We start from the raw sequence: 24092 nt of genomic DNA, 5'->3' as shown, positions 1-24092 counted from the left end.
TGGGCAATAGTACCCACCCCCTTAAGTCACCACAGTTATGGAGAGACCCCCTTTAGCTCTGGATTTCCGGTGGCCCTGCTTTCCCTTCTTTTGGACTGGCTTGGCAAGGGTCCTGGGAGCTGGGACTGGAAGGGACTGATTCCCTTCCAACACAGACACACACAGCACTTTTTTGAAGATCTTTTAATTTTTTTTATTATTTTTTAATAACAATTATCTATTGCCTTCTTTTAAAAAAAATATTTATTTATTTATTTATTTATTTATTTATGAGAAAGATAAGGAGGAGAGAGAAAGAACCAGGCATCACTCTGGTACATGTGCTGCCGAGGATTGAACTCAGGACTTCAGGCTTTAGAGTCCAAAGCCTTATCACTGCGCCACCTCCTGGACCACTTATTTTTCATTTTTAATCTGTATTTATTTATTAGATAAAGACAGCCAGAAATTGAGAGGGAAGGGGGAGATAGGGAGGAAGAGAGACAGAGAGACACCTGTAGCACTGCTTCAACACTCACAAAGCTTTCTACCTGCAGGTGGGGACCGGGGACTCAAACCCTGGGTCCTTGTGCATTGTAACGTGCACACTTAACCAAGTGTGCCACCATCTGGCCTCTTTGAAGATTTTTTTCCCCCCTCCAGGGTTATCGCTGGGGCTAGGTGCCTGCACTACGAATCCACTGCTCCTGAGGCCATTTTTCCCATTTTTTTGGCCCTTGTTGTTACCCTTGTTGTTGTCATTATTATTGTTGTTGTTGGATAGGACAGAGAGAAATCAAGAGAGGAAGGGAGACAGAGAGGGTGAGAGAAAGACAGACACCTACAGACCTGCTTCACTTTCAGTGAAGCAACTCCCCTGCAGGTGGGGAGCCGAGGGCTTGAACTGGGATCCTTCCTCCAGTCCTTGCGCTTTGTGCCACATGTGCTTAACTTGCTGTGCTACCTCCCGACCCCCCTTTGAGGATCTTTTTAAAAAAATATTTTATGGGAGTCAGGCTGTAGCGCAGCGGGTTAAGCGCAGGTGGCACAAAGCGCAAGGACCGGCGTAAGGATCCTGGTTCGAGCCCCCAGCCCCCCACCTGCAGGGGAGTCACTTCACAAGTGGTGAAGCAGGTCTGCAGGTGTCTATCTTTCTCTCCCTCTCTCTGTCTTCCCCCATCTCTCTCCATTTCTCTCTGTCCTATTCAACAACGACGACAACAACAATAACTACAACAAGAAAACAACAAGGGCAACAAAAGGGGATAAATAAATAAATATTTTAAAAAATATATTAAAATATATTTTTTATTTATTTCCTTTTGTTGCTCTTATTTTATTGTTGTAGTTATTATTGTTGTTGTTATTGATGTTGTCATTGTTGGCTAGGACAGAGAGAAATGGAGAGAGGAGGGGAAGACAGAGAGGGGGAGAGAAAGACAGACACCTGCAGACCTGCTTCACCGCCTATCAAGCGACTCCCCTGCAGGTGGGGAGCTGGGGGCTCAAACCGGGATCCTTAAGCGGGTCCTTGCACTTTGCGCCACTTGCACTACTGCCCGACTCCCTGTTTTATTTATTTATTAATCTGGGATAAGAAGAAAGGGGAAAAAACATCACAGCACGACTTTGGCACGTGGGCTGTCAGGTATCAAACTTGGGGCCTCATACTTCCAAGTCCAGTGCTATTCTCACTGTACGGCCACATCTGGGACCCTAAATGGTCTTTATAAAGTATAGGGGGATGGGGACTCAGAATCGGGAGAATGGCTGGTGGTCCCAGATTGACCTCCAGGGAACGGGGCTTCTCTCTGCCCTGCAGTCTTCTCCTCTGTTCAATGAGTGAGGGAGGATCTAACCGGCCTGAGTCTTAAAACTGTTAATGATAAAATAAGCCCCACTTGGCTTGTCCCTTCAACCTTGGCTTATCTGGCCTCAGAGACCCGTCTCCTTCCAACTCTGGCCTCGGCTGACCTGCCAGGCGTCTGGTTAACTGGAGCGGGAAGGGATTTCTTTTGATCAGGGGTGATTCTGCCTGAGTGGTTTGACCTGAGTGGGGGGAAGTATAGCATTGTCTTTTCTTCTCTTCTCTCTGGGCTGGACTTCTTCTCTGAGTGTCCCTCCTCCTGCCATTCTCAGAGGAGATGGGGAGGGTCAAGATCTGGGCAGGCATGAAGCTTCTCAGGTACTTCCTTTGCCCTTTGTCCTTCTGTCTACCTGATTCACCCACTTTCTTTCTCTCTGCTCCTGGCTACTTCTCTGGAGAGATCTAAAGGGTGTGGGTGTGGGGGGTAATGAGACCATTCTGCTTGAGTTGCCTCACATTCTCATGCCCAACAACAAACATTCTCTTTAATCTGGCTGTCAGAGAGTTGACAAAGGCACCTGGAGGCTGAGGCGGGGAGACGAGGCATCGACCCTTCCCTCCTTCCCTCCTTCCCTCCCTCTGGTTGGTTGGTCTCGAGTTTATTTGTGAGACTAAATTTGCAATTTCTGTCACGGGAAAAAGATTGTTCCATTTTCCGTCCAGCAGTCACTTAGTGGGCATTTTTAGGAGATTGGGATCCTATTTGGAGGAATGAGAAGTGGGGTGAAAGGGACAAGAAAGACTTAAGGGTGGTGGCGCACTGGTTGAGCGCACATGTTACAGTGCGCAAGGGCCCTAGTTCAAGACCCTGGTCCTCACCTGCGGGGGGAAAGCTTTGCAAGTGGTGAAGCAGGGCTGCAGGTGTTCCCCCCCTTTCCTCTTAATTTGGTGTTTCTCCCCTCTTTCCTCTTAATTTCTGTCTCTACCCAATAAATATAGAAAAATATATAAAAAGAATAAAAAAGAATAAATATATAAAAAGAATAAATAAAAAGAATAAAAAAATAAAAAGACCCAAAAGCAAATGGTGATGGTGGTGGGGAGGCGGGTGGTGACGCACCTGGTTGAGTGCTCAATGTGCAAGCACCCAGGTTCGAGCCCCTATCCCCACCTGCCGGGGGAAAGCTTTGCGAGTGGTGAAGCAAGGCTGCAGGTGTCTCTTTGTCTTTCTCCTCCTCCTTTTTTTTTTTTTTTTTAATTGGGGAATTAATGTTTTACATTCAACAGTAAGTACAATAGTTTGTACATGCATAACATTTCCCAGTTCTCCATATAACAATACAACCCCCACTAGGTCCTCTGTCATCCTCCTTGGACCTGTACTCTCCCCACCCACCCACCCCAGTCCTCCTCTTTGTCTTGCTTCTCTCTCTCAATTTCTGGCTATCTCTATGCAATAAGTAAAAATAATTTTAAAAAAGCAAATGGTAGGAGTCTGGATTTGTTACGTGTGGAAGTTCCCAGGTGGGGTGGAGGGGCCAGCTCGCCCTGCCCCCAGGCCGCAGCTGGAGGCCGACGATCGCCTTTTCAGCCTATTCACCCGCGGGTGGGCGGGCAGACAATCAGAGACTGTTTCACCGCGCACACCTCGCTGCAGCCTCCCGCTCCACCCGCAACACTGGGGAAGGGGCCACTCAGGGTCTCCCGGGGCTTGGGAGCTGCAGTGCAGGCGGCCAGATCCGCGCTCCCGAAGCAGGGGAGATGTAGGAAGCACGGCCCCCGGGCGGGACCAGCTTTCGCCGAAGCCCCGCCTCCGTGCCAGCTCCCAGTTCGCGTTGCGGTGGCCGGGCCGGGCCGGGCCGGGCTCTCCTCTTTGGAACCGACTGGCAAAAGACAAAAGACCCTCTTACTACAACTCCCAGAAGGCCTTGCGACCAGGCGAAGGGGCGCGGCCGTGGCGTCACGTGACTCTATGGCCGCCAAGGGGGTGGGCCTTCCGGGTCTCGAGCGGACGTGACGTAAGGCGCCACCGGAAGCGGGCCCCTAAGGCCGGCCGGTGTTTCCGGATTGGTCGCGCGTCTTCCCGCGGCCAAAATGGCGGCCGAGCATCCTGAACCCCCGAAAGGAGAGTTGCAGTTGCCGCCGCCTCCACCCCCTGGGCACTATGGAGCTTGGGCTGCCCAGGAGCTTCAGGCCAAGTTGGCAGAGATTGGAGCTCCGATCCAAGGTGAGGCGCAGGGGAGATCAAGAGCGGGCGGCCTAGGCCTGCGGAAAGCGGAGCCTGGTTACCCCGGAGACCCGGGGGTGGGGGGCGGAGGACTGCGGGGGCCCGGCTGCTGGTGGGCCCAGCTTACCGCGTTTGTCCTTCGCTCTGCCCAGCAGGGAGTCGTGAGGAGCTGGTAGAGCGGCTGCAGACCTACACCCGCCAGGTCAGTGGTGGTGGCAGAATGGCAGACTTGGCACCTTTGGGCCGAGCCTCTCGGGCAAGGTTTTATGGACCCTCCCCCTCCCTTCTTTTTCTTTTTCTTTTGTTTTTTTCTGTCTTGTTTTGTTTCCCCCATGAGTCTTCATTTTTAAGAAAGACTTATTTACTTACCAAGACAATAAACTTATGAGTTAGGGGGGGTGGAGCGGCTGGTGGCACACTCGATGAAGCACACACGTTGCCAGGCATGAAGATGGGTTCAAGCCCCAGGTCCCCCCCCAGCTGCAGGGGAAGCTTCATAAGCGGTGGAGCAGTGTTGCAGGTGTTCTCTTTTCGTTATTTCTCTCACTCTCTATCAAAGAGGGAAGGAGAAGAGAACCAGAGCATATGCTGGTATGTGTGTGTGGTGCTGTGTGTGCCCGGTGACCCTTCCTGGTCCCACTATCTTCCTTCTTTGTGTGCTTGGGCACCGCGGAAAAGAACTTGCTTGGTTTTTGTCTAGTTTTTGTCTTTACCTGCTGGGTTGTCATTGCTTCAACACATTGATCATCTTTAGTGCCCAGCTGTGTGTGAATTTTGTGGAATGGATGGGAGGGATGATGGTTGAGTGGGACAGCTCTTATTGAACTGACCCAGAGCCCTTCCTCATTTGTAGACCGGCATTGTATTGAATCGACCAGTTATGAGAGGTGACGATGGGGACAAAGCTGCACCCCCTCCCATGTCAGCACAGGTACGTTGGTTATATTTGTTGTGTTTTTTTTTTTTTTTTTGTAAGTTTTTAAATATTTATTTATTTGTTTTCCCTTTTGTTGCCTTTTTTGTGTTTTTTTTTTCATTGTTGTCGTAGTTATTATTGTTGTTATTGATGTTCTTGTTAGATAGGACAGAGAGGCGGAGAGAAAGACAGACACTGGGAGACCTGCTTCTCCGCCTGTGAAGCGACTCCCCTGCAGGTGGGGAGCCGGGGGCTCGAACCGGGATCCTTATGCTGCTCCTTGCGCTTTGCGCCATGTGTGCTTAACCCACTGCGCTACTGCCTGACTCCCAATACTTTGATTTTTTTTTTTAATTAAAAAAATAATTATTGAGGGGGACATAGAGAGGGAAGAGACAGAGAGCCACCTGCAGGCCTGCCTCACCACCTGTGAAGCGACTCCCCTGCAGGTGAGGAGCCGGGGGCTCGACCCGGGATCCTTAAGCCGGTCCTTGCACTTTGCACCACGTGCACTTAACCAGCTGCGCTACTGCCCAACTCCCTAGAAGTGAAAAGCAATAGCTTTTTTTTTTTTTAAAGCAATAGCTTAGAACTGGGGTCCTTTGACTTCTTGTGGGATCAGTATTATTATATTTTGACTTACTAACATGAGAGCTGGGGGCGGGGGAGCGAGAGAGTGCTCTGGCACCAGCAGTGCTGGGGATCAAACTCACCACCTGCTGCTTGAAAGTCCAACACCTTAACCATTGTGTAAGTTTTTCATCTTGGGTAGCTGGCCTTTAGAGTGTACCTAATATCCTGAAATTTTATGCAAGATCTGGGTTCATGATCTCTTTCTGAGGAGAGGGTAAAGAGCTTGCATTGGTTGACACTCCCCAGCTAAACATTTTCTTCATTTCTCATCTGCCCGAGAGAGCCCCGGCAGTGAATGTCTGCAGCAGAGAGACACTGCCTAGTCGGTGACCGTAAGCACTTTCCCTACAGCTCTCTGGGATCCCCATGCCACCGCCGCCCATGGGACTTCCTCCCCTGCAGCCTCCACCGCCCCCACCGCCTCCGCCAGGTCTTGGCCTCGGCTTTCCTATGGCAGTCGGACCCCGTCCACCTAACCTGGGGCCTCCACCACCGATGCGGGTGGGTGAGCCCGTGGCGCTGTCGGAAGAGGAGCGACTGAAGCTGGCGCAGCAGCAGGCAGCGTTGCTGATGCAGCAGGAGGAACGGGCCAAGCAGGTAGCAATGGCCGGTGGCGGCTTGGAACTGGGTCTCCTCGGGGTCCTGAAGGCTTTCTGGATCCTCTGAAAGAGGTGGAATCGAGGTCACGCCTTCTCGGGCGGTCTGGACCACAGACTAGCACTTACACCCTAGGCTTGGAAGGGCACCCTCAAGGGAGACGTGGCAGAGGGGCCTGCAAGGTGTCAGTGCTGCTAAGAGCCTGTTGTCTTTTTTTTTTTTTTTTTTTTTTATTGATTCACGAGAAATGATAGGAGAGAGAGAAAGAACCAGACATCACTCTGGCACATGTACTGCTGGGGATTGAACTCAGGACCTCATGCTTGAGAGTCCAGTGCCTTATCCACCGCGCCACCTCCCGGACCACAAGTCTTTTTTAAGCAGGGAGATCACTCACTGAAGGAACTTGACCTCTCGGGGCATGTCATGTAATGCCTGTCACCTTGACCTCTGACCCCCTGGCCCAGAACCACTTTGTAGTATGCAGTGTCCGAACCAAGAAGCCCCCTGTGCATTTTCTGTGGCAGCTTCTTTAAGTTCTGGTGTTTTTGAAATATTTCTGTCTTTCCTGTAGCCTGGGATTAATAAGCTGGACCGCAGCCTATTTTTGTATGGTATGTAAGCTATTAGTTTACACTTGGGAGAATCCTTTCTTTTTTCTTTTTGCCTCTGGGGTTATTGCTGGGACTCGGTGCCTGCACCACAAATCCACTGTTCCTGGAGGCTTTTTTTGTTTTTTTTGTTACTCTGGTTGTTTTACCACTGTTGTGGTTATTATTATCATTATTACTGATGTCGCTGTTGGATAGGACAGAGAGAAATGGAGAGAGGAGGGGAAGACGGGGAGAGAAAGACAGACACCTGCAGACCTGCTTCACTGCTCGCAAAGCGACTCCCCCGCAGGTTGGGAACCCGGGGCTTGAACTGAGATCTTTACACACGTCCTTGTGCTTCACACCATGAACACTTACCCCACCTGCGCTACTGCCCGGCCCCCAGTTTTCATTGTTTTTGTAAAGACTTTTCAATAAGAGAGGACAAATCAACGTATCATCCTGGTGTGGTCTATGCAGAGGCTCAGTCCCAGGACCTGGTACTGACAGTTCATGGTGGCTGCCAGCTGTGCGCCCCTTCCAGATTGCAAGAATAGTTTCTGATTTTTCGAACATTTGGTACAAAGCAACATTATAGAATAGTGTCTGTACTGTAGACTGTAAGGTTGTTTTTTGTCTATTACCAAAACAGCATTCTCATTTCACTCATTTCATTTGACATGGTATCTGTTTAGGTGGCATGGGTAGGACTTGTGCTAACCTAGTGATTTGTGTTGGGTTTGGGGTAACAGGATAGTTAGGGGCTGCCCAAGAGTATTAGAAATTAAAAATAGCCAGGGCTGCGGACACAGCATAATGGTTGTGCAAAGGACTTTCATACCTGAGGCTCTGAAGTCCCAGGTTCAGTCTCCAGCACCACCATCAGCCGTGCTGAGCAGCACTCTGCTATGTCTCTGTTTGTATCTCATTGAGAGAGAGAGAGAGAGAGAGAGAGTGTGTGTGTGTGTGTGTGTGTGTGTGTGTGTGTGTTAAACAGCAATAGAAGCTGATTGGGGAGTATTTCTGATGCATTACCTTTGTCGAGCTTGTCCTCGATCCTGGGGTAGATAGAAGGAAAGACTCCATTGTTCCTTAGAGCTTAATCCTTTCCAGGAAGAAGCAGACAGAAACACCTTTTGTTTAAACATTAGAGCTGTGTTTAGCCGAACATTTCATGTTGTTCTAGGAACCAGAACGTTCCTGGAGCTTTTCGTGGTTTTTACTTCTCGGGTCTTTGTGATGAGAGGGCTCTCTGCTGGGAGTGTGGAGGTGGAGGAGTCAGTTCAAGTAGTGCCTCCTTATTCTGCCGAGCCTCTTAGCCAGCCTGAAGAAGGCCTTTGCCAGGGGGCTGCCTCCCAGCCGGGCTCCCAAGCTGTCTCCATCCCACTCCCCTCCTGTAGGCGGCCGTGTTGCTGGAACAGGAGCGACAGCAGGAGATCGCCAAGATGGGCACCCCAATTCCTCGGCCCCCACAAGATATGGGTCAAATGGGTGTTCGCACCCCTCTGGGCCCTCGAGGTAAGACCTTGGAAATGGAAGGGAAGGGCAGCGAAGGTCAAAGCCAAGCACGTACCACAGAAACAACACAGTGTGCCGTTCCGGGGAGTTTTCATAGCAGAACACACCCGTACCAACCCCACCTGGGCCAGGAACCAGACATGACCGACGCCCCGAAAGCTGTCCCTGCCCCCTGACTTTGAGCAAGGTCGGTACTTTTTACAGTGTTGTGTTCCTCCTGACACGGGGTTCCTTTCTCCAGTTGCTGCTCCAGTGGTCCCCACCCCCACCGTTTTGCCCATGGGGGCTCCTGTTCCCCGGCCTCGTGGCCCCCCACTGCCTGGGGATGAAAACAGAGAGGTAAGATGGATGGGTCGTTTCTTCGGGAGGGAGAGTGGCACTAAGGAGGGTGGGGCTGGCTTTCGAGAAGCTGGAAGGACTTCTGCGTGGAGGAGCCACATGGAGTGGAAACCCCTTAGTCTAGGCAGGAAGTAGGGCCTGGGAGGTGGCTCCAGGCCAGGGCTCTGGGGGGTTTCATCCCATTCAGGGATACTGAGCCCCGCTGGACTTGTCTTCCTGTTTGTTTTCAGTGCCTCCCGTCACCTGGCCAGCCCCCTTTCCAGAATAAATGGAAAAAGGAAAAACGGTTCAGTGGTCACCCTCTCTTCTTGTTTCTGCAGATCGATGACCCCTCCGTGGGCCCCAAGATCCCACAGGCTTTGGAGAAGATCCTGCAGCTGAAGGAGAGCCGTCAGGAGGAGATGAACTCTCAGCAGGGTGAGTGCGCGTCAGTCCCGGGGGCTGAGGCAGACGCGGGGCCGGCCCCTCTGCGATCCCCGCTCTTCTCCGGGGCGGCTTTGGAGCGGGACGGGTCTGAGAAAGGGGTTTGCTGTGAGCACAGCCGGGCCACGGTGGGAAAAGTGACGCCACTTTCTTGTCTCACAGAGGAAGAGGAAATGGAAACAGATACTCGCTCATCTCTGGGCCAGTCGGCATCAGAGACTGAGGAGGACACAGTGTCTGTATCCAAGAAAGAGGTGGGTATGGTGGCCGCCGCGTGGCTCAGCCGACAGAGAGTCGACCTGCGTGTGGGCGGCCCTGGGGTCTGTCTCTGGCACTGAATCTGCCGGTGATGCTCGTTCTCCTCCTCGTAAAATAAGAAAAACAAGGGGAGTCGGGCGGTAGCGCAGCGGGTTAAGCGCAGGTGGCGCCAAGCGCAGGGACCGGCGTAAGGATCCCGGTTTGAGCCCCGGCTCCCCACCTGCAGGGGAGTCGCTTCACAGGCGGTGAAGCAGGTCTGCAGGTGTCTGTCTTTCTCTCCCCCTCTCTGTCTTCCCCTCCTCTCTCCATGTCTCTCTGTCCTATCCAACAACAACAATAACTACAACAATAAAACAACAAGGGCAACAAAAGGGAATAAATAAATATTTTTAAAAAAATAAGGCAAACAAAACAAACACCGAGACTTGAAACAAGCAAACCATGGCGCTGAGTCGGTTAAGAATGCCAGTAGGGAGGCTGGGCAGTAGTGTACCCGGTTGAGTGCACAGGTTACCAAGTGGAAGGACCCAGGTCCTACCTGTAGGGAGGAGTGGTGAAGCAGGTGTCTCTCTTCCTCTTTCCCTATCTCACCCTCTCTTCTCAATTTCCTCTGTCCTATTAAAATAAAATAGAAAAAAATAATAAAGAAGGTGGGGTTAGATAGCATAATGGCTCTGCAGAGACTCTCATGCTTGAAACTCCAAGGTCCCAGGTTTAGTCCTCCGTACCACTATAAGCCAGAGCAGAGCAGTACTCTGGTAAAAAAAAAACAAAAAAAAAAAACACCTGCCAAAAGCTGTGGATTCTTGGTGTTGTCACCAAGCCCCAGTGATAACCCTGGTGGCAATTAAAAAAGAATACTAGGAGGTGTGGCTGAACACGGGAGTGATCCCAGTTGGCAGAGCTCTGAACCATAGCAGCTGTCCTGGCCCCTTCCTATTCTCAGCGTCCGAGAGCTGCCTTCGTGCTCCTGTGGTACGGCACACAGCTCCAGAGGGCAGGACGGAGCCTGCTGGTGCGGCTCCTGGGGGAGACCGCATATTAGGGGTGGGCACCAGCATGGCTCTTCACCCAGTTGGCTTTCCTGGCTGTGGCAGAAAAACCGGAAACGCCGCAACCGGAAGAAGAAGAAAAAGCCCCAGCGGACCCGAGGAGTGTCTTCCGAGAGCTCTGCGGACCGCGAGAAGGAGTCCACCCGGTCCCGGGGCTCCGAGTCCCCAGCTGCTGACATTGAGATTGAGTATGTGACAGAAGAGCCGGAAATTTACGAGCCCAACTTCATCTTCTTCAAGAGGATTTTTGAGGCTTTCAAGGTAACGGAGCCTTGCCCTCTGCGAGGCAGAGTGGAGCAGAGGCAGTGGGACGGACGCGCCGGGGGCCACCTTTCAGTGTCTGGGCGAGGATACCACCTCACCTGTCTCCTCAGCTCACTGATGATGTGAAGAAGGAGAAGGAGAAGGAGCCAGAGAAACTCGACAAACTGGAGAACTCCACAGCCCCCAAGAAGAAGGGCTTTGAGGAGGAGCACAAGGACAGCGATGATGACAGCAGTGACGACGAACAGGTGAGGCCACCCGCAGCCGTACCCACGGGGCCTCCTGCAGGGGCGAGTCACTCGGGCGGGCGGCTCCAGTTGGGAGTGAGCTGGCCAACTGGATTTCACACCGGGGTCCTGTGTGACCCTGTGATAGGGGCTGGCCCAGGGCTAGAACACCTGGCTGGGGCCCCGGGTCTGTGTATGTCGCAGTGGAGCCCTACTCTGGACTGTCCCTCCCTTCCAAAAGAAAACATCTTCAGGTGGGGGTAACAGCATAATGGTTATGCAAGCAGACTGTCATGCCTGAGGCTCCAAAGTCCCAGCTTCAGTCTCCCGCACCACCTTAAACCAGAGCTGAGCAGTGCTCTGATAGAATGAAAGAACGAAAGAAAAAATAAAACAAAACAAGGATGAAAGAAAATATATCTTCAAAAAGTGATTGGGCTGGGGAGGTAGCATAGTGGTTCTACAAAAAGATTTTCATGCCAGAGGCACTAAAGGCCCCAGGTTCAATCTCCAGCACCACCCTAAACCAGAGCTGAGCTATGCTTTCTTAAACATGAATTAATTGACTAAAAATAATAACAGTCATAATAATGTGTCTGGGCAGGTAGATAGCTCAACAATAGAACGCAGAATTTGTCCATGTGAGGCGCTGGCTTTGGTCCCTCCTTCTACCTACCCCAGGGTGAAGCTCTAGTTCTCTCTGTTTTAATAAATAAGCAAATCTTTTTACTGTTCTTTTTGGTTATCAGTGAGCCTTCATCACTGCTCAGGGCCAGCATTTTTAGAAACACAGACTGAGGGGAAAGAGCCCACGGCACCAAAGCTCTCCCCAGGAACATGGGGACTGAGTTCCAACTTGGTCTCACGCATGATCAAGCAGTTGCACCATCTTGTCAGCCCCCCCCCAAAAAAAAAAAAAGGTTGAAAATGATTTTCCTGTTGTAGGAAAAGAAGCCAGAAGCCCCCAAGTTGTCCAAGAAGAAGTTGCGCCGAATGAATCGCTTTACCGTGGCCGAGCTCAAGCAGGTGAGAGCCCAGATGTCTAGCCGCCTCAAAGCTGGGCTGGGACACCTCCTGAGGGACCTTAGAATCCCCGTGTGTGTGTGTGTGTGTGTGTGTGTGTGTGTGTGTGTTGGGGGTTAGCACTGGGGAGGATCGTTTAGGGAAGAGGAGGCAGGCATTCCTCCAAGAGGCTGCGACTTTGCGGAAACACGCTGCTATATCTGTTAGCTCGTGGCTCGGCCCGACGTCGTGGAGATGCATGACGTCACAGCGCAGGACCCCAAGCTCCTGGTGCACCTCAAGGCCACGCGGAACTCTGTGCCTGTGCCCCGCCACTGGTGTTTTAAGCGCAAGTACCTTCAGGGAAAACGGGGCATTGAGAAGCCGCCCTTCGAGCTGCCGGACTTCATCAAGCGCACGGGCATCCAGGAGATGCGGGAGGCCCTACAGGAGAAGGTGAGGCCTGCTGACTGCACGCAGCCCTGCTCTCTGCTGACAGGCTCGGGCCCGACATGCAGGGGGAAGGCTGCTGCCGCTGGCTTCTAGTAGCAGTGGGTGAGACCAGGCTCTTGGGGTTTAGCCTGTGTGGCCAAGTGTAAGCCAGGGGAGAGCCTGGCCACCCCATGGGAGGTGCGTGAGCAGCTCTGCTGCAGTGCTGTCTCTGAATGAAGAAGCAGGTGGGAATGGTGACCATGCCTACGTGAGGCCTGGCTTGGAAGAGATGAAAAAGTAGAAAACAATGGACTTAAATAGCTGCAGCTGACCTTTTCAGCACGAACCATGTGAAAGTGAGGGCTTTTGAGCAGGGAGAGCAGCTGGGTTCTGGTGGGTGACAGTGAGGGTGCCCTCGATCTCAGGGAGTGGGGGTTCTGGTAGGTGACAGAGTGAGGGTGCCCTCGATCTCCGGGAGTGGGGGTTCTGGTGGGTGACAGTGGGGGTGCCCTAGATCTCCGGAGTGGGGGTTCTGGTGGGTGACAGAGTGAGGGGTGCCCTCGATCTCCGGGAGTGGGGGTTCTGGTGGGTGACAGTGGGGGTGCCCTTGATCTCCGGAGTGGGGGTTCTGGTGGGTGACAAGAGTGAGGGTGCCCTTGATCTCCGGAGTGGGGGTTCTGGTGGGTGACAAGAGTGAGGGTGCCCTTGATCTCCGGAGTGGGGGTTCTGGTGGGTGGCAGTGGGGGTGCCCTCGATCTCCGGAGTGGGGGTTCTGGTGGGTGACAAGAGTGGGGGTGCCCTCGATCTCCGGGAGTGGGGGTTCTGGTGGGTGACAGTAAGGGTGCCCTCGATCTCCGGGAGTGGGGGTTCTGGTGGGTGACAGTAGGGGTGCCCTCGATCTCCGGGAGTGGGGGTTCTGGTGGGTGACAGTGGGGGTGCCCTCAATCTCCGGGAGTGGGGGTTCTGGTGGGTGGCAGTGGGGGTGCCCTCAATCTCCGGGAGTGGGGGACATCTGCCACAGGCTGAGCTTGGTAAGTCCCTTTCTGGTGTGCTCTTGCGCCCTCCACAGGAAGAACAGAAGACCATGAAGTCAAAGATGCGAGAGAAGGTTCGGCCCAAGATGGGGAAGATTGACATCGACTACCAGAAGCTACATGACGCCTTCTTCAAGTGGCAGACCAAACCCAAGCTTACCATCCACGGGGACCTGTACTACGAGGTGGGGGCAGGGCAGGGCTAGTGCTCTCAGAGCCGCTGTCGTGGCTCGTTGAGTCCTTTGGGCAGGACGCGGTTGACCTCTTAAAACAGGGTGGATTTCAGAAGCAGAGGTGCACAGCTGTCTGGGAAGTGGTCACTTTCTTGTGGGTGCTTGTGGGACGGGCCCAGTGGTGGGAGCTGTCAGAAAACATCTGGTCTCGAGGAGGAGTTGAAGTTATTTACTTTGGGTCCTTGAAATCCCAGTCACCACGCTACCGTGGCTTTTGAGGGAAAGGACCCTTGCGAACACCCTGTGGACTGCCCTCACTTTGCAGCTAAGAAGGCCATCTGTGTTGGCAGGGCAGGTAGCTTCTTGGGCTTAGTGGCAGTGCCCCAGAGGCTCAGCTTCCCTCCTTCCTTCCTGGCCTTTGTGCCTTTGCCTCCTCCCGCCAGGGAGGCAGCAATGAGGATCAGTGGGCGCTAGACAGCCCTCAGTGGGGTTTTGTTTCTGATGTGGGTCGGCGCCTCTCATCTCTGTTCTCCCGTCCTCTTGCCATTGAGCGCTGGCTGCGTGTCTCGGGCCCACAATGCAGCGTGCTCTTCTCTCCTCAGGGGAAGGAGTTTGAGACGCGACTGAAGGAGAAGAAGCCAGGAGACCTGTCTGACGAGCTGAGGATCTCCTTGGGGATGCCAGTGGGACCAGTGAGTGCCAGCTCCCTTCCCGGGGAGTGGAGGAGAGGCTGGGGGTCGGGGCAAAGGGGCGGCATGGGCAACTGGAGTCTCTCCTTCCTGCAGAATGCCCACAAGGTCCCTCCGCCCTGGCTGATCGCCATGCAGCGGTACGGGCCGCCTCCGTCCTACCCCAACCTGAAGATCCCCGGGCTGAACTCGCCCATCCCCGAGGTGAGCACTCTGCTTCCTTCCGTCCCAACTGCCTCTGCCTTCAGGCTGGAGAATGCCACTCTCAACTTCTCTCGTTCTCCTTAAACCTGCCGTCCGCATAAAGTAGAGCCAGTGTGGACACAGGCTGGTGAGGCAGCTCGTCTGGGAAGGCACCTGCTTTGCTGTCCCCGCTGTGCCCCAGTGATTCTGGGCACTCAGGAAGCATTGGTGCTGCTGTGTCTGCTGTCTGGAGAAGTGAAGCCCAGTGACAAAAACCAGCAAAATCAAAGCTCAGCCACACGCAGTTTCACCACTAAGAAACAGCCAGATTCCAACTAGGATGGGTATATTTGCAGGCCTCGCTCTCATACATCTGTGGACTGGGACAATGTCCCTGAGAGTGACCTTCAATTTATTTATTTATTTAAAGATTTTTTTAATCAATGAGGAAGATAGGAGGAGAGGGAGTGAACCAGATATCACCCTGGTACATGTGCTGCTGGGGCTTGAACTCAGGACCTCAAGCTTGAGAGTTCAGTGCGTTATCCACTGAGCCATCTCCCAGACCACTCAGTTTATTCTTAAAGAATGCTAACTTCAAAGTTCAATAGACAAACAAGTCACTACATTGAAAACTAAGTAACTGCTGTGGTCCAGGAGGTGGTGCAGTGGATGAAGCATTAGACCCCAGCATGACATCCTGAGTGCGGTGGCTGTCTCAGTACTTGAGACCCTTAAAGAAAGACTAGATCGGGAGTTGGGCGGTGGCGCAGCAGGTTAAGCGCATGTGGTGCAAAGCGTAAGGACCTAAGGATCCCAGTTCGAGCCCCCGACTGCCTACCTGCAGGGGGGTTCGCTTCTTGAGTGGTGAAGCAGGTCTGAAGGTCTCCCTCTCTCTATCTTAATATTTATTAATGAGAACGATAGGAGGAGAGAGAGAGAACGTGATATCACACTGGTACATGTGCTGCCGGGGGCTGAACTCAGGACCTCACACTTGAGAATTCAGTGCTTTATCCATTGCACCACCTCCCTGATCACCCCCCCTCTCTGCCTTTCATCCTCTCTCCATTTCTCTCTGTCCTATCCAACAACGACGACATCAATAACGACAACAAACAAGGGCAACAAAAGGGAAAAAAATAAATATTTTTTTAAAAAGATTATATTGACTGTTGGACCGGTAAGTTCTTATTGTCTCCTGACCCAGCTAGAGAGCGTGCCCTGCGTGCCCCGGTGAGGCTGAGTCACTGTCCTCATTCAGCTCCAGCCGAGGTCTTGATTCAAGAACCTCTAGGCCCCTACGCCTGAGTTCAATCCCCTGCAGCACATGTACCAGAGTGATGTCTGGTTCTTTCTCTCTCCTACTTTCTCATTAATAAGTAAATAAAATCTTAGATAACTGCTAAGTAGGAAGTAGCACAGTGGTTAAAGTGTTAGACTCTCCAGCATGGGGTCCTGAGTTTGATCCCTGGCATTGCATGTGCTAGAGTGATGCTCTGGTTCTCTCTCTCTCTCTCTCTCTCACTTTCTCTTCCTCTGTATCATAAATATGTAATTTCTTAAAGATTTTGTGTATTTATTAATGAGAAAGAGAAATCAGACATACATGTGCTGCCGCTGAGGCTTGAACTCAGGATCTCATGCTGGAGAGTCCAGTGCTGTATCTGTCGCATCACCTAGACTCCAGGTCATTATTTTGCCTCAGGGTTATTGCTGGGGCTTGGTGCCAGCACTGCGAATCCACTGCTCCTGGTGGCCATTTCTTCATATTCATATATATAGGTGAGGACAGAGAACTTGATAGGGGGAGAGAAAGACACACACCTGCAGACCTGCTTCACTGCTTGTGAAGTGACCCCCTGCAGGTGGGGAGCCGGGGGCTCAAACCAGGGTCCGTGTAGCTCATACCATGTGTGCTTAACCTGGTGTACTACCACCTGCCCCCCCCTTTAAGAAGTAATTGGCCAGGTGGTGGCACACTCGGTTGAGCACACACGTTACCATGCACAAGGACCCAGGTTCAAGCCCTTGCTCCCCACTTGTGGGGAGAAGCTTCACAAGCAGTGAAGCAGAACTGTGGGGGTCTACCTTTCTCCCTTTCTCCCTTTCTGTCTCTTCCATCTCACTTCCTGTCTTTATCCATTAAGTGTATAAATTTTTTTAAATTTCTTTATTGGGGAATTAATGTTTTATATTTGACAGTAAATACAATAGTTTGTACATGCGTAAGTCCCAGTTTTCCATACAATACAAACCCCACTAGGTTCTCCTCCCCACCCAAGTGTATAAATTCTCTAAAAAGTACCTGTTAGGTTTCAGGTAAAGTCACCCCAGGAGCAGAGAAATTAGGCAGCTGTCTAGAAGGTTTTGTAGTGCTTTGTAAGGTTGAATTTTCTGCATGACAGCACTGAGTTCTGGCTGCTGACTCAGTTCGTTGCCGTGGGCCCTCTCGGCCTGCGAGCTGCTTCTGGGGCTTAGGCGTGCTGCTGACCGCTTTTCCTCTCCTGCAGAGCTGTTCCTTCGGCTACCATGCCGGTGGCTGGGGCAAGCCCCCAGTAGATGAGACCGGGAAGCCACTCTACGGGGACGTGTTTGGGACCAATGCTGCGGAATTTCAGGTATCGGCCATGACCGGCAAGCCTGCTCTGGCTTGAGGTTGTCAAGCTTAGAGGTGGCTTACAGCTTGGCTGTCTCGGAACTCGTGCTCTGGCGTTGCTGCCATTACCCTGAAATGCTGGGGGCCATGCTCCCCATTGAAATGGGGGCTCCCGGCAGGCCCGTCAGCTCACGATACTTGCCGCGTAATCGGGTACTGACCGAGCATGTGCGGAGTGAGTGTTCTTTTTCAGACCAAGACCGAGGAAGAAGAGATCGATCGGACCCCGTGGGGGGAGCTGGAGCCGTCTGATGAAGAGTCTTCAGAGGAAGAGGAGGAGGAGGAGAGTGATGAAGACAAGCCGGACGAGACTGGCTTTATCACCCCCGCGGATAGGTGGGGAGTGAGGGCTGCCTCTCCAAAGGGCTCGAACATGGGAAGCCTGGTCTTCACTTCCGAGTTTCTCTCTCTCTCCCCAGTGGCCTCATCACACCTGGAGGGTTCTCGTCAGTTCCGGCTGGGATGGAGACTCCTGAACTCATTGAGCTGAGGAAGAAGAAGATTGAGGAGGCAATGGATGGGTAAGGGAGCAGTCGGGGTGCAGGGGGCATCTCGCTCTGCTCGCTCTACCTCCAGGTTGGCCAGCTGCCTTTTATGCGTCTCCCCTCCTGCTACTGCACACACTAACAATTGAATTGCTCCTGGCAGCAGTGAGAAAGACAGGCTAGACCAACCTAATTTCAGGTGTGGCCCGTGCGTGTGAGGTAGAGGGGCCTGGGTGTTGGGGTGTCTTTGGGAAGGCCTCACTGAGGGTAGCTGCGAGCTCTGTTAGGAAAGCCACAGGAGTGTCTGTGAGTGAGGGAGGCCCCGGCCCTCGCACACGGTGGCTTCCCCCAGCTCTGCAGCTCCAAGCTCTGCTGTTGGGTGCGCAGGATTGTGAAGCCGTGGGGAAGGGGCGCCTGTTCCACGGGCTACTCTTGGTCTGCTCTTTTTGTGTCCCCCCCTTTTCTTTGTTCTTGCTTTTTGGATTCATTGAACACTCATGAAATGCTTTCTGATGATTTCATTTTACCTCGTTGACCTAGTAATTGCAATTCTTCATTTTATTATTTTAGTAGTTGCTTTTTTGATTTTTTTCTTTCTTTGACAGAGTAGAGAGAAGAGAGAGGGATATATATATATATATATATATATAGAGAGAGAGAGAGACAGAGAGAGGGGGGGGGGGACGGGGGGGGAGAGAAAGGGCAGGGGTAGATAGCATATGGTTCTGCAAACAGACTCGTGCCTGAGGCTCCATAGTCCTCGTTCAGTCCTCTGCACCACCATAAGCCAGAGCTGAGCAGTGCTCTGGTTAAAGAAAAAAAAGAAAGTGACAATGTATATGTGCTTCCGTTTCTCTCCTCCCACTTCTGCACTTTTGTCACATATGCTTCATATCAAAATTACCACATGGCTGTTTTTAAGTGGCCAGTTGTTACTGCTTAGAGAGACTGTGATAACATCGCTGTTCCCAGTGCCCCCTTCATTTCCGTGTGTCTTCAGTTTTCCATCTGGAGCTACTTTCCTCTGGTTTGATTGCTTGCTTTTAGGTTTTTTGTTTTTTATTTTGCCTCCAGGGTTATCACTGGGCCTCGGTGGCTGCACTACAAATCCACTGCTCCTGTGGCTATTTTTTGAGTTTTTTCTTTCTTTTTTTTTTTTTTTGATAGGACAGAGAGAAGTTGAGAGGAGAAGGGGAGAGAAAGACACACCTACTGACCTGCTTCACTGCTTGTGAAGTGACCCCCTGCAAGTGGGGAGCCGGGGCTCGAACTCGGTCCTTGCACTGGTCTTGTGCTTCATACTATGTGCACTTAACCCAATGCGCTACTGCCTGGCCCTCAAATTTTTTTTTAATATTTATTTATTTATTCCCTTTTGTTGTCCTTGTTTTTATTGTTGTTACTGATATCGTCATTGTTGGATAAGACAGAGAAATGGAGAGAGGAGGGGTAGACGGGGAGAGAAAGACAGACACCTGCAGACCTCCCACACTGCCTATGAAGTGACTCCCCTGTAGGTGGGGAGTTGGGGGCTTGAACCAGGATCCTTATGCTGGTCCTTGTGCTTTGCACCACCTACGCTTAACCCGCTGTGCTACAGCCCAACTCCCACTTTTTTTTTTTTTTTTTGCTTGTGTAAATCTACCATTCTACTTCAGATAGAGATGTCATAAGCCTGGAGCACCCCCCCCCCCACACACACACACCCTTAATTAAACCTTTAATGAAAATAAAGACACGAAAACAGTTTTGCCAGATGGGGAGGGGATTAGGGGCTCAAACCCAGGTCCTCACACCTGGTGATGTGTGTGCTTAGCCTGGTGTACCACCGCCTGCCCCCCTCCCCTCCCCTGCAGTGTTTCTTATCTTTTAGTATTTCCATTTATTTATTTGGGGGCGTGTAGGCTGGGGACCTTTCTCAAGTGTTGTCCCACTGTCCTGCATTTTCTGATGAGAAGTTCATCATGAGCCTCCCTTTGTTTTCTGTCCAGCGGCATCACCATTCTCTGTCGCCTTCTTATCCTAACAGTTCTCTTTGCTGTTTTGAGCGCGTCAGCTGTCCTGTGCACTGTGGTATGCCGGTCAGTGTGCTTTCCCTCGTGTTTCCATTAGTTTGTCCAGCACTTTGAATCTATGCCTTTACAGTCTTTATGGTTTTGGAAAAAATGTGGGCAAATCTCCAAAGGTTTCTGTCTTGTTTTTGTCTCTGGTGCTTCACTGAAATGAGGCAGTTTTCAGATAGAGCGAGCGAGGGCAAGACCGTGGCCATGGCGCCCCCCCAGGGACAGCGGGGTGGGGCTCAGGCCGGGGCACAGCAGGTCCGCGTGCTGCCTTGCTGCCCCTTCTCAGATACCTTCTTGCTTTGGGGAGCTCCAGTGACACATCTGTCAGACCTTGTGAAGTGGTCTGTCTTCTGTATTTTATTTATATTTTGTGTTTTCTTTTACCATATTATTTCGTATGTCTTCAGCCCTGCTATTTTTAATCTGACATTAATGCCACCCAGTGTAATTTTCCTCTCTGCAGTGTGATCTGGGTGTCCTTTTCTCTGTTTCTGTTTTACTTTCTGAACAGATGGAATGCAGCGAGAGCAGCGCTCGAGTGTACTTGTCTGCTAGTGCCGTAACATGGGTGCCGACTCTGGGCTGCTTTCCATTTATTGGCGTTTGCCTCATCGTGGGCCATGTATTCCTGCTTCTGTGTATACATCCTCCTTATTTTTGGTTGCATGCCGGCCTTTGTGAGATTTATCTCCTGAGGCCTGGGACGCTTTCTTTTTTAAAAAAGATTTTATTTATTTATTCATGAGAAAGATAGGAGGAGACAGAAAGAACCAGACATCACTCTGGCGCATGTGCTACCGGGGACTGAACTCAGGACCTCATGCTTGAGAGTTTGATGCTTTATCCACTGTGCCACTTCCTGGACCACTTCTTTTTTTTCTTTTTTAAAATATTTTTTGATATTTATTTATTTTCCCTTTTGTTGCCCCCCATTTTTTATTGTTGTAGTTATTGATGTCATTGTTATTGGATGGGACAGAGAGAAATGGAGAGAGGAGGGGAAGACAGAGGAGGAGAGAAAGACAGACACCTGCAGACCTGCTTCACCGCCTGTGAAGCGACTCCCCTACAGGTGGGGAGCCGGGGCCTCGAACCGGGATCCTTACGCCGGTCGTCACGCTTTGCGCCATGTGCGCTTAACCCACTGCGCTACTGCCTGACTCCCGGTTTTCAGGTTTCTTAAGCAGAGCTGAAGCAGCAGTTAGTCCCCCACCTCTGAGACTCGAGCCCCTTCTGCCCTCAGCCTGTGAACCAGGAAGTGTTCCACTTGCCTGGTGGGAAGGGGCAACTTCCCTACCTCGAGCAGGTGGCAGGCCCTGCGTCCACAAACCCCTTTGGTTCCCTTGCATTAACTGCTCACCTGGGTCCTTGGGTGGCACCGTTCGCATGTCTCGTGAGTCCTGGAGTCAGTGTTGCCCTCTCCTGTTCCCTGTCCTGGGGTCTTTTAGTGTCCTTGTACGGAGTCCTCTGCAGCTCCCCCAGCCGCCCCCCCCAAAAAAAAAAAAAAAAAAAAAAGCTGGTTGCAGTTGGCCAGGCAGATAAGAGTCTTCCATTCCCTCTCAAAAACCACTGTCCTTTTTTCTCCTGTGTCCTGGAACGTAAAAACCACTGTCTCATATATTTGGCCCATTTTTGAGGGGATTGTTTCATTTGTTTTTATTTATTTATGTTTTCAGGGATTTTAAACTTTATTTAGGAAAACTGAGAACACCCACTTGTCGGAGTACACAAGGACCATGAGAGAGGGAGAGAGAGAGAAGAGAGAATGAGTGAGAGCCGTTTACTCCCGTGTAGGCAGGCTCACCTTGACAGAGAGAGAGAGACCTGTTTACTTTTAATTAATGAGAGAGGGAGAACCAGAGCTCTGCTCCTGTGATGGCAGGGGTCAGATTGAGGACTTCCTGCTTGCAAGTCCAGTGCTGTACCCACTGCACCATCTCCCAGGCCACGGGCTGTTTTAGGTGGGAGGGCAGTCCTGGTTCCTGTTACTCCTTGTCTGCAAGCAGAGGTGTCAGGTTGCTCTAGGGAGACAGGAAGAGTGGCCAGAGGACAGTGAATGTGCTGGGGAGTGGTCGTGTAGTTTGGCTCTAATTCAGATGATCAGCAGCTTCAGTGGATCTGTTGGGGGAGAGAGAAGCAGATGTGATGCCACGGTCTGGGTTGGCACTGGTTGTTGAACCCCTGCCCTCTTACTTTTGCCCTAGAAAGCAGCCTAGCTCTGGCTTACAGCGACGCAGTGAATTGAACCTGGAACCACCATGCTCCTGCCCTGCCTGTACCCCCCCCTTTTTTTTTTTTTTTTTGCCTGCAGGGTTATTGCTGGGGCTCGGTACCAAGCACTATGAGTCCACTGCTCCTGGAGGCTTTTTTTTTTTTTTCTCTTTCTATTTTATTGAATAGGACAGGGGAGGGGGGAGAGAAAAACAGACACCTGCACACCTGCTTCACCGCTTGTGAAGTGACCCCACTGCAGGTGGGGAACTGGGGCTTTGCACTTGGTGCTATGTGTGCTTAACCGGTGTGCCACCACCCAGTCCTGTGCCCCTTCAAGTGAGCTTGGACTGGGTGGTGAGTCCCACTGTGGCCTTCTGTGACAGCCCTGGGCAGGGGTTGCCACAGCCCTGTCTGCTGCTGGCCCCTCTGTGCCAGAGCGCTTTAGGAAGCTTGCAGGCTGTCTGACCTTTGACTCTCCTGCACATGGGAATCCTGATTTCAGACCCCCTAAATGGGGTTCAGGGAAAGTCCTTTCATTCAGTCTCTGTCCTCCTTCTGACTGCACTTCTGGAGTCGGCACCGCCCCACCCCTCTCCCCACTGGCCCAGTTCTCCCCTCTCCTGGGTCTCTGCCCTGCAGAGCAGCCTGGGCAGCCTCCCCTCGGGTACCTCGGGCTCTCCCCAGGGAGTGGGCCGGCAAGTGCTGCCCTAGTTTGTTTTGCTCCCTTTCGAAAGACCCTTCGGTCCCTTCTGTTGTCTGGGGCTTGACCTCATTGTCCTTTGCAGAAGCGAGACTCCGCAGCTGTTCACGGTGTTGCCAGAGAAGAGAACAGCCACGGTCGGGGGGGCCATGATGGGCTCCACCCACATCTATGACATGTCCACGGTGAGCCCTGGAGGGCACTGCTTGAGGGCGGGGTGAGGGGCGCGGGGCAGAAGCTGGGACTGACAGGGCTCTGACCTGTCCTGCAGGTGATGAGCCGCAAGGGCCCAGCCCCCGAGCTGCAGGGCGTGGAAGTGGCCCTGGCGCCAGAGGAGTTAGAGCTGGACCCCATGGCCATGACCCAGAAGTACGAGGAGCATGTCCGGGAGCAGCAGGCGCAGGTGGAGAAGGAAGACTTCAGCGACATGGTGGCCGAGCACGCCGCCAAGCAGAAGGTGCGTCCCCACGCGGGAACCGCAGGGCGTGAGGACTGGGACCCCTTTCTCACTGGAGGGGGGTCCCCCAGTGGGGGGTATGGGTCTGGGCAACTCTCAGTATCCTTGGTGGTGGAAATCTTAGGGACCCTGCAGCTGACGGTGAAGCTGAGGCCCCGAGAGGGAGGTGGGAACAGACCCTCAAGGCTGTGCTGGCCGCCCACCCCGTGGGAGCAGCGGGCCCGCGAATGCATCACGACCTCCTCTCTCTCTCTCTCCTGTAGCAGAAGAAGCGAAAAGCTCAGCCACAGGACAGCCGCGGAGGCAGCAAGAAGTACAAGGAGTTCAAATTCTAGGCCCCACACCCTGCAGGCCTCCGGCCCTTTGCCCGGACACCGGGCTTCACGTAGAGTCCCCAGCTCTCCCACAGTTCCCATGGGCCTGGCATTTCGTGTTCTTATCTTAGACCTGTTTTGTAAATAAAGCTGTTTCCCATGGAAAGAGATGACTATGTAACACTCCTGATGTCCCTTTGCACAAAGGGGTGGGAGCCGCCCCTGTGAGCAGCGGCGAGGCTCTGGGGGGAGACAGCAGCTAAAGCCCAGACCTGATGGCAAGTGTGCTTACCATACCTCGGGACCCTGGTTCCTCAGGAGGGAAATAACTCTAGGTCTGCTTTAACCTTACTGCTTTGTCCTTGGGGAGTAAAAATAGCCAGCTTAGTGCCCTGCCTGGGCGAGGAAGTACAGTGGTCATGGAAGTAGGCCAGGTCAACCCCTGCTCCTAGAGCTGTGGGCCAGTCCAGGGTCAGTCGTGACTGGGAGAACATGGCTCAAAACCAAGCTACTTGGTGTGTGTGAAGGCGGGGGGTGGGTGGGGGTGGTACTTTTTTTTTTAAGACAGAAATGTGACCACCGATTTAGTATAAGCTTCATTTATTTTTATTTGATAGGACAGAAAAATTGAGAGGAGGGAGCTGGGTGGTGGTGCACCTGTTTTTTTGTTTTGTTTTCCTTCACCAGAGTACTACTCAGCTCTGGTTCATGGTGATGTGTGTGTGTGTATGGGGGTGACCCTGGGAGCCTCAGACATGAGAGTCTCCTTGCAGAACCATTTTGTTGTCTACCTCCACCCTTGGTGCACCTGTTTTAAGTGCAAACTCCTGGCTCCCACTTGTAGGGCTAGAAGC

The 24092-nt window shown here is 52.2% G+C and overlaps 1 protein-coding gene across 2 annotated transcripts; it reads left to right on the top strand.

Annotated features, from left to right (window-relative positions):
* Positions 1 to 3829: 3829 nt before the first annotated feature.
* On the top strand, positions 3830 to 23404 carry SF3B2 (splicing factor 3b subunit 2). Of its 2 annotated transcripts, none has more exons than XM_016186252.2 (21): positions 3830 to 4013; positions 4169 to 4215; positions 4867 to 4944; positions 5914 to 6159; positions 8153 to 8270; positions 8512 to 8609; positions 8930 to 9026; positions 9195 to 9286; positions 10388 to 10603; positions 10717 to 10854; positions 11779 to 11859; positions 12064 to 12291; positions 13337 to 13486; positions 14077 to 14166; positions 14260 to 14367; positions 16860 to 16967; positions 17199 to 17341; positions 17425 to 17526; positions 22553 to 22652; positions 22739 to 22924; positions 23188 to 23404. In XM_016186252.2, exons 1-21 carry the CDS (start codon positions 3881 to 3883, stop codon positions 23257 to 23259), a joined length of 2631 nt encoding a protein of 876 aa, XP_016041738.2. In that variant the 5' UTR covers positions 3830 to 3880; the 3' UTR covers positions 23260 to 23404. The 2 variants fall into 2 exon arrangements, with proteins under 2 accessions (XP_016041738.2, XP_060031975.1); XM_060175992.1 differs by having other exon boundaries at positions 4166 to 4215.
* The last annotated feature ends 688 nt before the right edge of the window (positions 23405 to 24092 follow it).

The sequence above is a fragment of the Erinaceus europaeus genome, chromosome 17 (genome assembly GCF_950295315.1).
Source record: "Erinaceus europaeus chromosome 17, mEriEur2.1, whole genome shotgun sequence".
Classification (NCBI taxonomy): Eukaryota; Metazoa; Chordata; class Mammalia; order Eulipotyphla; family Erinaceidae; genus Erinaceus; species Erinaceus europaeus.
This window is presented reverse-complemented; position numbering and strand designations above follow the sequence as displayed.